We start from the raw sequence: 16,148 nt of genomic DNA, 5'->3' as shown, positions 1-16,148 counted from the left end.
TTTAGCATCGTGGACGCAGAAGATCTCGTAGGAAGTTCTCGGCTCTCAATGCAGCAGATGTGCTGCAATGCCTCCAAGAGCCAGCGGATGTCGCTGTTGTTTACAGAGGAGCAAATGGAGAGTAGGACAGGGCCTGCTTTGGGAGAACGCCGCTCGCTTCCCATTCTTCCTCAAACAGACACACAACATGGCGGTCTAGAATGGTCGACCGACGCGCCCGTGCGGACCAACTGTGGGATTTAGCCCCGAATATGCCCGGAGGACACATCTTGAAGCGGCGATCCATGAGGGCGGATTGAGGAATTTAATCGGAATTGCGACACTTTTTCTTGGATTGACCACGTCAACTGACAGCGGAGTGTTGGCGGCGTATCCCAGATCTCGTTCGCCTCCCTCTTCTGATATCGCCAGGTCCCCCACCCCGCTCTCCCTCTAGGCTCCAGGGGTGTGGAGACAGGGGCCGGGGCCGATAGCGTGGACAAGCAATCGGGCCCACATTCCGACTTTCTTTGGCCTTTCCTCCCTCCTTCAGAGCTTCCTTTGGGCGTTACTGGAGTCTTGGTGAGTTTTGTTGTTTGGGTTGTTGCAAGCCTGATTTACACATGTTCCGATGTCGGCTATCATCATGTTTCCTTTTGCTTTTTGTCAACCTTAGCCATTACTTTTTTCCACAGGTACCCTACTTATTAACTAACATTGAGGAGACTTCCCATGTTTATGTTTGGAAAAATCCAGAGACCTCAAGTTGTACGACCTCTTTGTTACTACTCGACGTGTAGCTCGGAGGCAGGGAGGGAAATATTAGTGAAAGGGGGGGGGGGGCTGTGAGGAAAGAACGATCCACAGATGATTTTCGAACCAGAAGTGATTTGCCGTGCTGCAATCACAAAAGCCAGTTTAGAGAGATCGAGTTCTGTCCCGCTGAGAAGTCCACTGTATCGATCACCACTGTGTTTATCTGCATGTTTGGAGAGGGTGCGAGTGGAGATAGTTGAGTGGGTGGGGGGGCCTTTACACAGGGGCCACAAAAGGAATAAGGTCACCCCAACATTAGTATACTAGCACTGTCAAATCACAGCGTCCACGAGGGAAACTGAATTCCCCTTCAGATCCTCTTCCGAAGTTTCCCCCCTTCCCTGTCTTGGCTTGTCGTTTAACAGCCCCTGGAACAGAGCACACTATTTTAAATAGTTGCTCGCACTTAGTGAAAATGTAAGGTACAGGGTCTTCTTTTGAGTGTTCACAAGTCTTGTCAAAAGTGATGCATGATCAGGAAGAATGCACTCGGAAGAACCTGGAATGCAACCACTGAAAAAACGCAGTTTGCTGTGTCGACAGAGCTTGACTCATCACATCTGGGTATATTCTCTGAGAAGCATAATGTACCTCTCTATCATTTCCACTAGATCCCGTCATTTTGACACTGTCCAACAATCTTAACTTGGGAGTGTAGGAGTCTATCTTTACTCAAATGCACTATGAAGTTATTCAGCCTGACACCAACGATTTGCATTTGTTTGCATCCCCCTCCGTCACAATGGCGTATGTAGAACCATCTGTGTGCACATTATAGCGCTTCATTGTATCAACGGACGAGTGTGCCAGCATCATCTCCCTTCTGCTGTCCATACGGTTTTCAAGCTATTTATAGACAATGTGTTATTTCTGTCTTTTGCATCTCCAGTGACCCTCCCTCACATCATACTTTTCAGAATTGGCCTCGTTTGGGGATAAACGTCAGTATCAAATGGACAGCTAGAGTATACCTTGGCACAGTGACAGGAATTGACTTTTTGGGAGGGACGTGAACTGTATTTTTGTTTCCACCTGTAGGCGTACAGATTTTTCCATGGAGGGGCACTGTGCTTCTGCCCCAGAGGAGACAAATACAGCTCCATCCAGATCATTCTGAACACAAACGACTCATAAATATCGGAAGAAGAAACGAGTCCTTTTATTGTGCATAAATTACGAGTATTTATTTCCCAGTTCAAAATTTGAAAGGAAAATGAAGTACAGCATACAGGCCTTGAAATCACCGTTTTTGTTCTAAATATGTAAATAGGTCATTTGTGGAGTGCTTTTATGAAATATGCTGCTGTCAAAACATTTTTATTGCTTCAGGAAAAAGGCGAATACTAACGCAGTCTACGCTTAGTAGCGAGTTGAATTTTGGAGTGATGAGGAAAAAAAAGTGACACCCAAAGTCGGTCAACTCACTAAACCAAGTCGAAAGAAGTCTGAAACGCGTGCCAGTAAAGAGGCTTTCTGTGTACCAGCCCACAAAGTGAAAGGATATTAAGTGGATTTGGGGAATGTACTGTCATCACACTGCCATGTTGTCATGTCCGTGATGTCTGTTCGTCTTGCACAGGCCTCTTATCTTTTCAGAGGAAAAGGAGGAGACAAGTGTGGTGGGATAGTCTGATATGTGAATTTGCGGTTTGGTTCCCCATTGTTAAAGACTGTGCTCATTGGTGGTCTTTTTTTTTTTTCTTTTTATAGAAATAGGAAGCAGAAGTCAAACTGGTACTTGCAACACCATCTTAAATGCTATTCATAGCTTTCACATGATTTTTTTTTTTGCCTGGGTAGGAAGTCAAAAACTTACATGAGAAGATATGATGTCTTAGTTAAATTCAAATTGGAGTGAGACAAACCGACCGGGCCTGTCTTTGGCCTTCATCTCGTCATTTGGCCCCACATAACGCTTAAGGGTCACTGTGGCTTCTGTGGGGAGCCTTTGCTTTGCACCTCCACATCCTTTCTGTGTTCCGTGTGGTGATGTATGAGAGGCTTCCCACATGTTCCCTAAGAAATCCGCAATGAAGAAGACGTAGAGCAAAGCCACTCACTCACTCACTCATTACTTTAACTTACTCCAGTGATTTTTATGACCCCCCGGAGCCCGATGCCAGCCAATCACCAATTTAAGCTTCATAAGTTAGAAAAAAGGCCACCCATGGTGAAATTAGCCCAAATAGCAGCTCTGTGTTTATCCTACAAGCCACCGACTGATGAATGAAGCCAGCAAGAGCCCAAACCACACCAGCACCGAGTCGCATCCTTCAGCCAGGGAAGTCCAGACGATTGCGGCTGTTGTATGCGGCACCGGGGACATATAATCTGTGGTCTGTTTCAAAGAAAGCGTCCGAGCTGCCCCGAGTTAGGCTCACGTCTGCCTCCTGTGAAGAGAGCCATTCACAGTATCCCTTGCTGGCCCAGACACCCCTCCCTTCTACTCTCAAGACATAGAAAGTGTATTAATATGCAGTGAATGGACAGAGACAGACCACCATTTTCTTATTCTGAACCCTCTAGTTGAGCAGAATGCCTTGCAAAAAAAAGCCAGAGGAAAAGATTTTGCCGAATGGAGCCTTAACGTACATTTGACCTTTGGAAGTATTGCCTGCGCCAGGCCCTCCAGCAATTATAATTGACCTTTGCTGATTTTGCTACATCAATATTGATAGCGTTCAAGTTATTCCCGTCAACGCAGTACAGTTCGATGTCCCGAACCGCCCGTCTGCTGCCCAGTACCGTGTGAAATAGGAAATGGTGCATCTTTTGTTTTGTAACAATACGAGTTCTTTTGACTCGGTGAATGAAATGGCATGTGAACAGTCCGAACCTTTCACTGCTGGGTGATTTCACTCCTATGAGGTCTACACTTGGCCACAGGCAGCGAAGCAGCTGTCTTCATTAGTTGTTTGTGGGCGGACTGGCCTCACTTGGCGTTTAGGTATCAGGTTCGTTGCACAGGAAACTCATTTCAAGTTTCATGTTAAAATGTCTACTGTGATCAAATGAAGGTCATTGTTGTCAAGAATAGCTTCTGCGTTCTTCTTGGATCGTCCTAAATAAGCAGTATTTTCTCAGTGTATGCCTTTTACTGGGAGCAAAACCGAAAGGTTTTAGATAAAAGACTAACACTCAGGTGAAGACTTTGCAAGACTTGTAAATTTGCAACATGGCACTCTTGCCATTAAAATTTTCACAGTGCAAATGAGGATGGTTATTTGCACTCAATATTAGTAATAAGGTCGTAGGCAATTGATACGTTGCTAAACCGGCTCATTGATGCCAGCGTTAAACCAGCTTCATTTATGTTTTCATCACCCAATTTGTTCTCTACCCACTTAGGCAATAATATTCCGTTTAAAGCATCAGATTTGCACGGGATGTTGTGCAGCTCACCCGGTCCTAGCCCATCTGTAAACAAGCAGATGGACCGGCTTATTCCAGGGTCAAAATCATGAGATTAAAACCACAGATTATCACAGTTTTGTTTGGGAGACCACCGTCTCGGTCAGGATCCAGGATTACAGTTTGTATGCCCTTCTTTTCACTCAACGACAGTCGTGCTTTCTCCCAATCCTCGTGGACGTCATCCAAATTTGAATGTGCCAACACTGCTATTTTCCTTGTTCTGGTGGGTAAATGACCAATATTTGTTTGTCGGGTTTAATACAAATACTCACAGGGAAGTCAGGCAAGCCACAACATGCCGAAGAGGGGAGCAGCAGCATGTCGGCCTCTGCTGACAATGATTTTGTAATTTCTTCAGAAAAGGGAGGGTGAAATAAAGCCGAGGGTTAAGTCTCACGTGTCAGTCGTCACATTTTTAATTGATGCCTGACAAGACTCGTTGCATGTAACTTACTCTTTTCTTCATGGTGAAGATGGTGATTCTCTGCGTAACACTTTGTCCTCCCTTGTGTTCTAGAAAACTGCTGTGCGAATGAGTGACTGAGCTCAACTCCGCTTTTTCAGGTAAGCACGGGCAAATCTTGGACTTGGGTTTAGCTTTAACAAGATAAACCTGACAAAGCAGAACAATGATTGGGCATAGGGAAGCAATAAATCAAATATGTGCAGTGAATCACAACAAAATGCAGAATGCATGAGTGGAATAGCTACTAATTCAAGTGATGCTACTTTTAAAAAATGTGCTTTCCCACAACTAGAAGTTATACATGATCAAAATGATTCATGTCCTTCTTCTATGTCCTTGATATAGGGCAGAATGGGTGTGTGTCCCTTGCTCCTGTTGCTAGGTCTCGCCCTCGGGGTCTCAACCCAAGATCATGTCCTGGTCACAAGTAAGATGCAAACACAACATTAACAATAAGTGCCAATTGTCTTCCACTGGACCATTGCAGCACAATTGACTGTTTAAAAAAAAAAAAAAAGAACTTAAAAATCTGTAAGGATGCCAGCGATTAACCATGCTTTAGCGGCAGAACACTGTAATCCTCCAGTCAGGAAAGGATCATGACTAGACTTTGTCGAGTGGGTTTTAATTCAGCTGGGCAGACATCTTAAGTGGATCGAATGTCTCTGAAACTTCTTAGAAAGAATTTAGAGAAAGCCACTTTATCGTGCTTGACTTAATATCCCATTACTCTCCAGGTACTCCAAATATTTCTACAAACTCAACACAGCCTCCCACGGCACGTGTCATCAACATCACCACCGCACCCACACTATCCCCCACTGTGCCACCGGCAACAGCGCCCCTGGGAGCCGCCCCGACGACGACAGCAATAGTAAAAGCGGCCGTTGGCGAGGATGTCCAAGCGGAAGGTCCCAACGCCACCATCATTTTGGCAACAATTCCTCCACCCCCACCTCAAGCGCCGACTGGTGGCCCTCTGCCAACGCACAACCCAGTGACTCCATCTCCTACCACTTTAGTGGACAGTGAGAATGGGACCACACCATCCATTCTAGACACCCCTACACCTGACCTATATGATGACATGACCATGGAGACGGAGACCACCGCAGAAACTGACAGGGATTACACCTCAGATGGTAGCCCGCATGGTGAGTACCAGTGCCTTACTCATTTCTTAATTTACATCACCCGAGGAAATATCTTGAAAAATTATAACCGATCGACCCTCAAGGATCCTGGGTCCCTTTAAATCCACTTCTTCCAATGTACCCATTTTGATCTTTGACCTCGGCTCCACTGCTATCGGACATCGTTCCAAAAATCAATCAGGTCTTTGACAGCATGATGAAGCACAGCGGACCTCCGCATAGTATTTGCCATTGAGTTGAAAAGTCACACAGGAACGCGTGCATCAACAGATTCCATGTCCTCCGCGAGAGTATCCCTCAATAGATCTTAGTTCCTTGAAGAAGCAAGATAACACGGTCGTCTGCCTTCTCATGTGACCTAAGAGGAAGTGACTCATTTTTCTCCAGTGGAAAAGCACTTTACCGTGCTGTGGGCTTTGGTCTCATAACGTGGATGAATAGAACATGTAGCCAGACTTATACTCACTGTCATTGTTCCTCCGAGTGATTCAGACATCATGTGTGTCAGCACGTGCATAGCTATCAAATCATTCCTCTACTCTTTTCCAGTGCTGTCTGGCTACTATTTTATTTTATCTTCAGACACATTTGTCAAATGTTTCTCACCTATTGCCCAGAATAATAGATGTTGTTACTCAGATAAAAATAAAATCACATCTGAGTCCTCTCTAAATATGATTCCTGGGGCATATAAGTACGACATGATTTTCCACGTGTCTTTGCGGAGGCTGTCAAAGAAGCAGCAAGAGAAAAGCCAAGAAGCTTTCTGGTCAAGAGTCTAACTTTAATATTTTAGATCTTCCGCTTTTAGACATTGTAGCAGTTCTGGAAATATCCTGCCGTGACGGGGTTCCATTTAAGCGATCATCCATAAGAAGCTGAACACCATCCATCTGGACTAGCAAGCTGTTGTTGAAAAGATGGTTCTTTCCCCTCGCAGGAATTGCCAAAATTTAAGTTTGCGTGCTGACTCTCAATCACTCCCAATCACTTTGGGTTCCGAGGTGTTTCGTAACTTCTCCATTGTCACCCTCTGGCTGTCTGAGAGCCTTTTGTGGAATAGTCGCCGAGCCTATTAAATGCCTGACGGCTGTGTCAGGTCCGCATGATGCTCGCAGCCTGCTGCGCTCTTCTTTTCCTCAGTGTGCACATTGTCACAGGGTGAACACTGAAAAGAACTGGGAATTGTGCGTGAAAATGTTACATCGCGGGGTCAAGCGGTCCATTCTCTGACCCGCATGGAATCCGAAGAGCTTTCTTGAATATCCAGTTGACAATTTTGTCTGTGCATTGTCAGCACTAGCATACATTTGTCTGGAATATTCTCTTCTTTTGTTGTGTCTTACAGAGCGGCCGCTAAACAAACAACAGCCAGTGTTTTCTTTGATATAATCTACTGTTGTTGGTCAGGCAAAACGCATGTCCTTTGTAATAACTATTGCAGTGGAAAAAAAAAAAAAAAAAAGTCAGAACTTTTGCGTGGAATAGAAATGTATACATAGCGGTAAAATGTAACTTGTCCTACAAAATAATGCTGACTGTACGCCACCGTAATTATCGATGGCCCTTCACTAGACACTTCTGTATGAAGGAAAATGAATCTCATACTGCCTCTGACATGCAGAGATCATTTACCATTCATGCTGTGAATAATTCATGCGGAATTCACAGTAAACATCCTTAATGTTTCATTACTTTCGACAGTCATCCTCTGTCTGCCGTCACTTTGCTTGTGACTCGTCACAAAAACATGCTCTAAAAAACACCATCTTGCACTTTTTTTTCTTTTTTTTTTTTTTACTCTTGAGAATGCTAATTAAATATTAACACACGTAGCCTTTACCGAAAGAAGCAATCTTGAAATCATTGTTTGCCTCTTGTTTCTTTTATATGCGGTCTCATAGAATAATTTAGAGGAGAATTTAATTAAAGAAAAAGTAAGTCAAAGCTCAAGTTATGAATTGAAAGCACACGGTACATTTTTAAATGAGACGCTGTAAGGTTCTACTTATGTATATTTATTTCAAAGCCAGCTAGCAGCTGGTTATCTTGAAGCTATCCAGTGTTTGTAAACTTTTTATTTTACTTTTTGGGTTTGTCACATAATGGTTGCCCTTGAAGGGCCAGATGTAATATTTTCACAATTTCTGAGATGTTTAATTTAGATAAATTATTTAGTCATTAAATATTTATTTTTTTACCCCACCAATACAATACGGTGCAGATTGGAATTCAATGAAATCTAGTTTTGCTTTAATTTAACATTTATCGCTAAGGTAATATTTTACAACTAACATTATATTACCATACAGAGTATCCTAAACCTTTTCCTCCTTTTGTCCCTCACCAAGGCGAAACCACTCCTGATGAAATGCCAATCATAGCGGTGATGGTGGCCCTGTCTTCCTTGTTGGTCATTATATTCATCATCATCATCCTCTACATGCTCAGGTAAGCGAAACGCATAACGATTCTCCAGTCAGAAACTTCTGGCGATCGTCAAAGAAATGCTGCTGTCACCATTGCAATCAATCAACAATCTATTACTGTGCAACCAAATTTGATGATGTCACCAAGTGCGTCTCCATTATGTTTTTGCTGGCTGGCAGGTTTAAAAAATACAAGCAGGCAGGAAGCCACTCCAATTCCTTCAGATTGACCAATGGAAGATCAGATGATACAGGTACATGTCCCCAGATATAAGTACTCGCTTGCCAAGTATTGTCGTGTTTTAGTGCAATATCAGCTATTTTGTGCGCTGGCTTGCTCCAGCTTGTTAGCCTGGATCGCTTATGGTAACATTCGATTGCTCTTGCTCCCTGATCTGATAACATTTCATTGACTGCTGGCAGAATCCTATTGTTGTCTGCCAACACTTAATCAGTGTTCTCACAGCGCCCTCTGGTGGTGTTAAAGTAGTACAAACTAAACAAAGTTTATTTACCTCAAGTTACCTGAGGACAACTCTGTTGTCTCTCTCCAACCTTTCTCTGCTCCTCTCCTGACTTCTGTCTTCTTTGCTTCCTACCCGCCGGTGCAGAACTCCAGAGTGTTCCGCTATTGGCCCGTTCTCCCAGCACAAACAGGAAGTACCCACCCCTTCCTGTCGACAAGCTCGAGGAAGAAATGAATCGTCGCATGGCTGATGACAACAAGCTGTTCAGGGAGGAGTTTAACGTACGATAAATATACACCCTCACCCAACTTAACACCTGTAATGTATATTCGGCCCAAAAGTATATGTATATGCTGTAAGGTCTCAAAATGAATCAAAGACAAAAACAAACAAATATTAATCTTGCTGGTCTTCTGCTATATTACATGCATGATTTTTTTTTTTTTTGCCCAGGCTCTGCCAGTCTGCCCCATTCAGGCGACGTGTGATGCCGCATCCAAGGAAGAGAATAAAGAAAAGAACAGATATGTCAACATCCTGCCCTGTAAGCAAACCACTAAATTCGGCGACACTTGTCCCTTTGACAAAACTGGGAAGTGTTGTAATGAGTGTTTCAAAATAAATATTTTCTCTTTTCTTTAGATGATCACTCCAGGGTACATCTGTCATCACTGGAAGGAGTGCCAGACTCTGACTTCATCAATGCCTCCTTTATAAATGTTTGTACAATAGGAGTCATTTCATTGACTAAATAGTGTTTCTTGTGCTCTCACTTTAAACTAATTTTGCTCTTTTGTTGTCTGCTTCGTTTCTGTATCCTTTTGTGCAGGGTTACCAAGAGAAGAATAAGTTTATTGCAGCTCAAGGTAACATATCACTGCAACCAGGTTTACAGTGGCTCTTGTGGTGATCAAACTCATTGGTAATCTCTGCGTTAATCTCAGGACCCAAGGAGGAAACAGTAAATGACTATTGGCGGATGATCTGGGAGCAGAACACAGCCACCATTGTGATGGTGACCAATCTGAAGGAGAGGAAAGAGGTATAACGCAGTAGTTCAAGTTCCCATCGTAATAGTTTTCAGGTGTCTTCCAATTTTTATTTGTCTGTGTTTCAGTGTAAGTGTGCCCAGTACTGGCCGGACCAGGGCTGTTGGACGTATGGGAACATCCGTGTTTCTGTGGAAGACACAATGGTTCTCGTAGATTACACCATCCGCAAGTTTTGTATCCAACAGGTGAGAGCGAGGGTGGATGGATGTCTGTTTTTGAATATGTTTTATGAATCTGGATATGCTTTGATTGTGTTTCAGGTTGGGGATGTATCTGGAAAAAAGCCTCAAAGGCTCGTCACTCAGTTCCACTTCACCAGCTGGCCGGATTTCGGCGTTCCTTTTACGCCCATTGGTATGCTGAAGTTTCTCAAGAAAGTCAAAACGTACAACCCTCAATATGCTGGTCCCATTGTGGTCCATTGCAGGTAAGTATCCGGCCAGTCGATGTGTCTTTGTTTGTCGCCATGCTGTACAACTCACAAGAGGTTGTTCTCACTTCCACGGTAGTGCGGGAGTGGGAAGAACGGGTACGTTCATGGTGATAGATGCCATGTTGGATATGATGAACACCGAGAGAAAGGTGGACGTGTTTGGATTTGTCACCAGGATTCGAGCCCAGAGATGTCAGATGGTCCAGACTGATGTAAGTCTCACTCGGGACTAAATGAATTGAACCAATCAATCCAAATGCCTCCTTTGGTTTTTCAACTCTGACAGATGCAGTACGTGTTCATCTTCCAAGCGTTGTTAGAGCACTATTTGTACGGAGACACTGAGCTGGAGGTGACTTCTCTGGAGTCCCACCTGGCTAAATTGTACGCCCCTTCGCCAGGAGCCGGCTGCAGTGGTTTGGAGGCTGAATTCAAGGTTGGTCCATGCATTTATTTGCATCCAAAGAGCATCGCTTTTAACCTTAATACTAATCAAATATGTCTTTTCTAGAAACTGACATCCATCAAAATCCAGAATGACAAGATGAGAACAGGCAATCTGCCTGCCAACATGAAGAAGAACCGAGTACTACAGATCATTCCATGTGAGTGAAGCTGTCATGGCTGTTTTGCAGAATGTTTCATGCCTTCTTATTGGTCTGATGAACACTTAACACAAAATCGCGTCTTCCTCGTTTTCATAGACGAGTTCAACAGAGTGATCATTCCGGTCAAACGAGGGGAGGAGAACACCGACTATGTCAACGCATCTTTCATTGACGTGAGTGCAAAAGCAGCTTCGTTACGTTTTTTTTTTCCTACTTCCATTAAACTCCTCTCTCCATCACTTACAGGGCTACCGTCAGAAAGACTCGTACATGGCAAGCCAAGGCCCCCTGCAGCACACTATCGAGGACTTCTGGAGGATGATCTGGGAATGGAGAAGCTGCTCAATAGTCATGCTCACTGAGCTGGAGGAGAGAGGGCAGGTATGTGGAGCATTCAGGATTTCTGGTGTACCCATCACAAGATGATTTTGATTTTGCTCTTGTAGGAAAAGTGTGCTCAGTATTGGCCCAGTGATGGCGTGGTGGTCTACGGTGACATCTCCATTGAACTTAAAAGGGAGGAAGAAAGTGAGAGCTACACAGTGCGGGACCTCCTGGTTACCAACAACAGGGTAAATAAATATTAACTAACAGATGTTCCCCTCAATTACTGGTGTAGATAGAGGGCAAAAAAAAAAAAATCTTCATCATATTGTTCACATTTTGACTTCATGGTACCAAGTAGACACCTAACAATTGATCAACAGTGCCTTATTGCAAGGCTTAAAAAACAGGATGTTCTCAGAGGGAAGTGGCATGGCCACTGATCAAGTTATGCAAAAAAGACCAAACAGTTGCTCACGTGCATTCAAAACTGCATTCATTTTGGGTTAAGCCTGAAATGTCACCCGCAAGATAAATATCTCGAGGTTTTTGTCAGTGATTTAGCAACCGGGGCAGCATCTATCATACCAATAATCTTACCTACTGCAAATCTCATCTTTTCTTCACTTTACGTCTTTCCAGGAGAACAAAGCTCGAGCAGTGCGTCTGTTTCATTTCCATGGCTGGCCAGAAGTGGGCATCCCCACTGACGGTAAAGGCATGATCAATATAATTGCTGCAGTGCAGAAACAGCAGCAGCAGTCCGGCAACCATCCGATCACAGTACACTGCAGGTAAGAAGCACACAAAAAAAAAAGCCAGATCATTCACACTCACTCTTAATCTCTATCCCGCTATCTATATTGATTTAAAATGTCTGTCTTCCTTTTCCCCTTGTGTGTGCAGTGCCGGTGCGGGTAGGACAGGGACATTCTGTGCATTGAGTACAGTTCTGGAGAGGGTGAAGGCAGAAGGCATTTTGGATGTTTTCCAAACAGTCAAGAGTCTCAGATTGCAAAGACCCCACATGGTGCAGACACTGGTGAGCAAGATTTATATTGCAGACAAAAATTCTCATCATTCCAAAGCAATAAAAATCCGTTTGCTGCCACCTTGTGGCATCTTGGGGTCAAGAAACTATGGTGATGTGTTGAGTTTAGACAAAAGTAGAGCTTTTCTGCCACTATGAGGCACTAATTGGCAACTATGAACCTTTTTAGGGGAGGTGTCGATTACTGATTGATGATATTTAATTGATTACTGATGTAGAAGATGAACAGTAATGGAGTTACTGGTTTTGTTTAAATGTGATACTGATGTGATGTTTTTCACTCTATTTTCCAGGAGCAGTACGAATTTTGCTACAAAGTTGTCCAGGAGTATATTGATGCCTTTTCTGACTATGCCAATTTCAAATAGAGACCCGCCACGGATGGTTGGATGGATGTCTACATATCATACTAACACCACGTGCATGCACCAGAACACACACGAACATGAGCGTGCAGAAAGCTGCATACTTCCAGCTGCAAAATTGTTTTCCTTGTCAAAGTGACACATCACATTACGGTTCTGTGGATGGGACAAACTGGCTGCAGAAAAAGGGAACCGAGTTTTCAGTCTGGATGGGAGGGCAGTGCAGAAAGGAGATGCCTTTTTGAGTATTTTGTAACATTGCTCTTGTTAATACAGCCCATGATTTTACTTACATAGACATATTTACTGTGTTGCATCGTTTAACTTTTATTTTCCGACACAGTTTTGAGTTTGGCTGCATTTTTGGGTGGCACCTGTAAATTTTAATGCTATATATATATTATAAAATTCTATATGAATACAAAACTAATGCTTTGGAGGTTTATGTAAAATATTGCTTTTTTTTTTAACTCGCTAAGGACTGAAAACATCTGAAGCGCCATGCTGTAGTAACGTACAGTGACAAAGGCGTAAGATGAACTTGAGATTTTGGCAGATCAATTCATTCTCACGGAATTAGTCGTTATTGTTATTAGTATTTTCACACCACTTTGCAATTCAAATGTACCAAACGCACATTGACAGCAGCCTGGTGCAGTTTTCGGAGGACGTTTTTGTTTGCATTTAAAATGCATGCTGGTGGAGAGGTCACAGTGGCTTCTAATGTATGACCAGATAGCCAAAGGTTATCTGTAACTTGGTTCTACAGCGAAGGAGGCGCTTGGAAAAATAATTATAGCGGATCTTTGTCGGACTGGACAACAGCAGTTTAAATATTATGCTTTTGTTTTTTTTCTGCCCAATATACGGGCAAATGTAATCAAACATAACACTTGAGTCATTCAGTCCGACTTAAGCATAGTCCTCCGCAGAGTATAAATTTATTAATTAGGAACATTTTTGGAAGAACCCTGACCTCAACACATTGAGAGAATAAATAGATCGGCCTCAAAGTCTTTCCAGGAGAGTGTAAACTGTTTTCGCCTGTAAAAGGGAGCCCAAATCCATAGAGTATTTACTTCCATTTTCTTTTCTGTATGATCAGCTATCCCAATACTTTTATCCATATATGTCAGGTAAAAACAGCACATGCACACAGCAGTATTTCCTCAAAAGTTGTGTTGAGCCTTTCTTGTATCACTCAGACATCGCAACGCTGTTTTGTCGCTTTTTAAAAGAATGTCCATTCATTCCCACCATGATGTTGAAGAATGCCACTTTTTATTCGAATGCTGTTTTCTAACAGGAGTAGGTATTTCCTTCTTTTTTTTTTCCCACACTGTGTGCCATGCTGTGTTACTCATTTCATTTTTTTCTCCAAATTGCTGTTCTCTGTGAAACACTCACACTTGAACTACCAGTACCATTACAAATGAGGGTTATCCCCTTTTGATGATTGTAATGAAATAATGAATGATGTCAATTAAGATGGGGGGGGGGGGTTAAGTCAACCATGATCTTTGCTGGAGCAAACCCAGGAAATGAAGATCATCCTCACACACTGGAAAACAATAAAAAGAGAGCAAGACAGATATCCACAGTTTGGAACAGCAATTTCCATATTACAATTTATTCAATTTTCACCGAGCAATTGGGTAGAGAACCTCCTCAGAGGTTATGACGCTTTTGAATTGCTTTAATGATAACCCATCTAAAACAGATTCACACTTGAACACAATTTGCCTCTAATGTGACAACTTGTTTGCAGTGTACCAAATCATTACAAGTACATGCAGCGTTTTTCGTGGTGTGTCGGGAGCAGTTGTAGATGACTCATGCACTATGTGCACCAGAAAGAAAGATTGAAATTAAAGACCCATATCATGATTAAAATTGTGGAAATTTGTCAAAGCCTTCTATTCATCCTCTGTAGGGATTTAAAGTAGCAAATGTTTGACTAGCCACTAAAATTAATGTTTGTGCATTGTGAAATTAACCCCACCCCCCACATTTCATTCCTCCGTTTGACTCGTAAAGTCACCAGTCCAAGAATCGGACGAGTATCAGCTTGATTTATGCTAAATTGTCACGCTCACTGTGTTTGAATCATGAGACACTTTGCCAACATGACACTGTGCCAACTCATGTAAACCACAATTTTGCTTAAAAAGTGCCTCGTATTAAAAAAACAAAACAATTACTTTGTGGTGGGACCTTATATGGTTTCTTTTCTATTAATATAAGCAAAATGTGCAGAATGTTTTGCGAAACATGGAACCAAAACAAAATCAGTCATCTTTTCATTCTTGCTCTATCCATTTCCATAGAAATGAAAAATATCCCTTGGTTGTGAGAAGCCAACTTTTTGAGGCCGGAATGTACTTGCCATATGTCGGGAAATGACCCAACATTGGCAAAAGGTGTAATTCATCTGCCCCATGCAGGTGGCTAGAACAACACCAAGGGAAACCGTTTCATGGTTGCAAAGACTAACGACTTTACTCTTCTCTCCACCTAAATGTCGTCTTTATGTCTCCACTCGTTCGTCCCTTTTCCTCGCTGACGTTTACCTTGGACCATCATCTTCCTGTTGGTCCAGGTTGAATGATTTTCCCTACTTTGTACATAATGTAAGGTTATTTATGATTCATTCCTGTCTGCTGCCTTCTTATTTTATTTCCTTTCCACCCCCACGCCCTTCCCCTGCTTTTTTTTGGAGAAAAAAAAAGCTGTATATTGAATTGTAACGGGACCATTTTGAAATGTATTGGCTGTTTTGTTTGCATTTTTTAACTGGTATAATTGTCTTAAGATAATCCAACTTTTTATTTGCCTATGTTGGTTTCTAGTGTTTTGTTATTCAACATTTGAATATATGTGTATATAATTATATATGATAAAATTATATATAATTATATAATGCCAGATGGCCTTTTTAAGCAAGATACTGTTCAAAACTAATAAAGTGCTTGAGATTTTTCTTCTCAGTTCATATCTATGATGCTTATTTGAATTCAAGATAGCTTCCTGATGGAATTTCAATTATTAATAGACAATAACTTTTATGATAAACGTTCTGTGAGAATGTACATTGCAAAGCTGTTGCTTTGAGCTAAAAGCAATGACTTGAATGTGATATACAGTTACTCTCATCAGATAAAAACAGAAGTTAAAATCATTCCATCTAAACTAGAGTATGACCACTGGCGGAGCTAGCGGATTGGGGGGGGGGGACTTGTGGGGCCACTGGCACCGCTTGAAATAGGCTTGGACCCCCCCCCCCCCCTCCCAACCAGATTCCAGGCCAGATAATCCCTGCCCTAACCCCCATCCCGAGGAAAAAAAAAAACTAGTTCAGCCCGTACCTATGACTGTGACACCTGACACCGTTTACAAATTTGTACAGGAAAAATAATTGAAAAGGGAAATTGTCTGTGACCTGGCTAGGAGTCTGCCATGTTTGTTCCTCTGCAATCAGCCTTCCTATGTTGATCTGGCTTAAGTTAGGTTCAAGGATGAGTCATCAAGGTCTGCTCCAAAAAATAAAGAATTGATGATGAATATGCACAAAAATCATTTAGAAAATGAAT

The 16,148-nt window shown here is 42.5% G+C and overlaps 1 protein-coding gene across 1 annotated transcript; it reads left to right on the top strand.

Moving 5' to 3' along the window:
- Positions 1-130: 130 nt before the first annotated feature.
- On the top strand, positions 131-15,550 carry ptpra (protein tyrosine phosphatase receptor type A). The gene is made up of 22 exons (XM_049732715.2): positions 131-561; positions 4,727-4,773; positions 5,021-5,102; positions 5,413-5,829; positions 8,181-8,280; positions 8,439-8,512; positions 8,870-9,006; positions 9,179-9,269; positions 9,368-9,444; positions 9,555-9,591; positions 9,670-9,767; positions 9,843-9,962; positions 10,038-10,204; positions 10,287-10,422; positions 10,497-10,646; positions 10,722-10,815; positions 10,915-10,991; positions 11,065-11,199; positions 11,265-11,390; positions 11,785-11,936; positions 12,049-12,184; positions 12,487-15,550. Exons 3-22 carry the CDS (start codon positions 5,027-5,029, stop codon positions 12,559-12,561), a joined length of 2,475 nt encoding a protein of 824 aa, XP_049588672.1. The 5' UTR covers positions 131-561; positions 4,727-4,773; positions 5,021-5,026; the 3' UTR covers positions 12,562-15,550.
- Positions 15,551-16,148: the final 598 nt, after the last annotated feature.

The sequence above is a fragment of the Syngnathus scovelli genome, chromosome 11, assembly GCF_024217435.2.
Source record: "Syngnathus scovelli strain Florida chromosome 11, RoL_Ssco_1.2, whole genome shotgun sequence".
Lineage (NCBI taxonomy): Eukaryota > Metazoa > Chordata > Actinopteri > Syngnathiformes > Syngnathidae > Syngnathus > Syngnathus scovelli.
This window is presented reverse-complemented; position numbering and strand designations above follow the sequence as displayed.

Excerpts from the sequence above, each read along its gene's own strand:
- ptpra (XM_049732715.2), top strand. The coding sequence starts at position 5,027 with ATGGGTGTGTGTCCCTTGCTCCTGTTGCTAGGTCTCGCCCTCGGGGTC. Across the intron at positions 11,937-12,048 it reads CCGATCACAGTACACTGCAG|TGCCGGTGCGGGTAGGACAG; the intron begins GTAAGAAGCACA and ends TTGTGTGTGCAG. Across the intron at positions 12,185-12,486 it reads CCCACATGGTGCAGACACTG|GAGCAGTACGAATTTTGCTA; the intron begins GTGAGCAAGATT and ends TCTATTTTCCAG.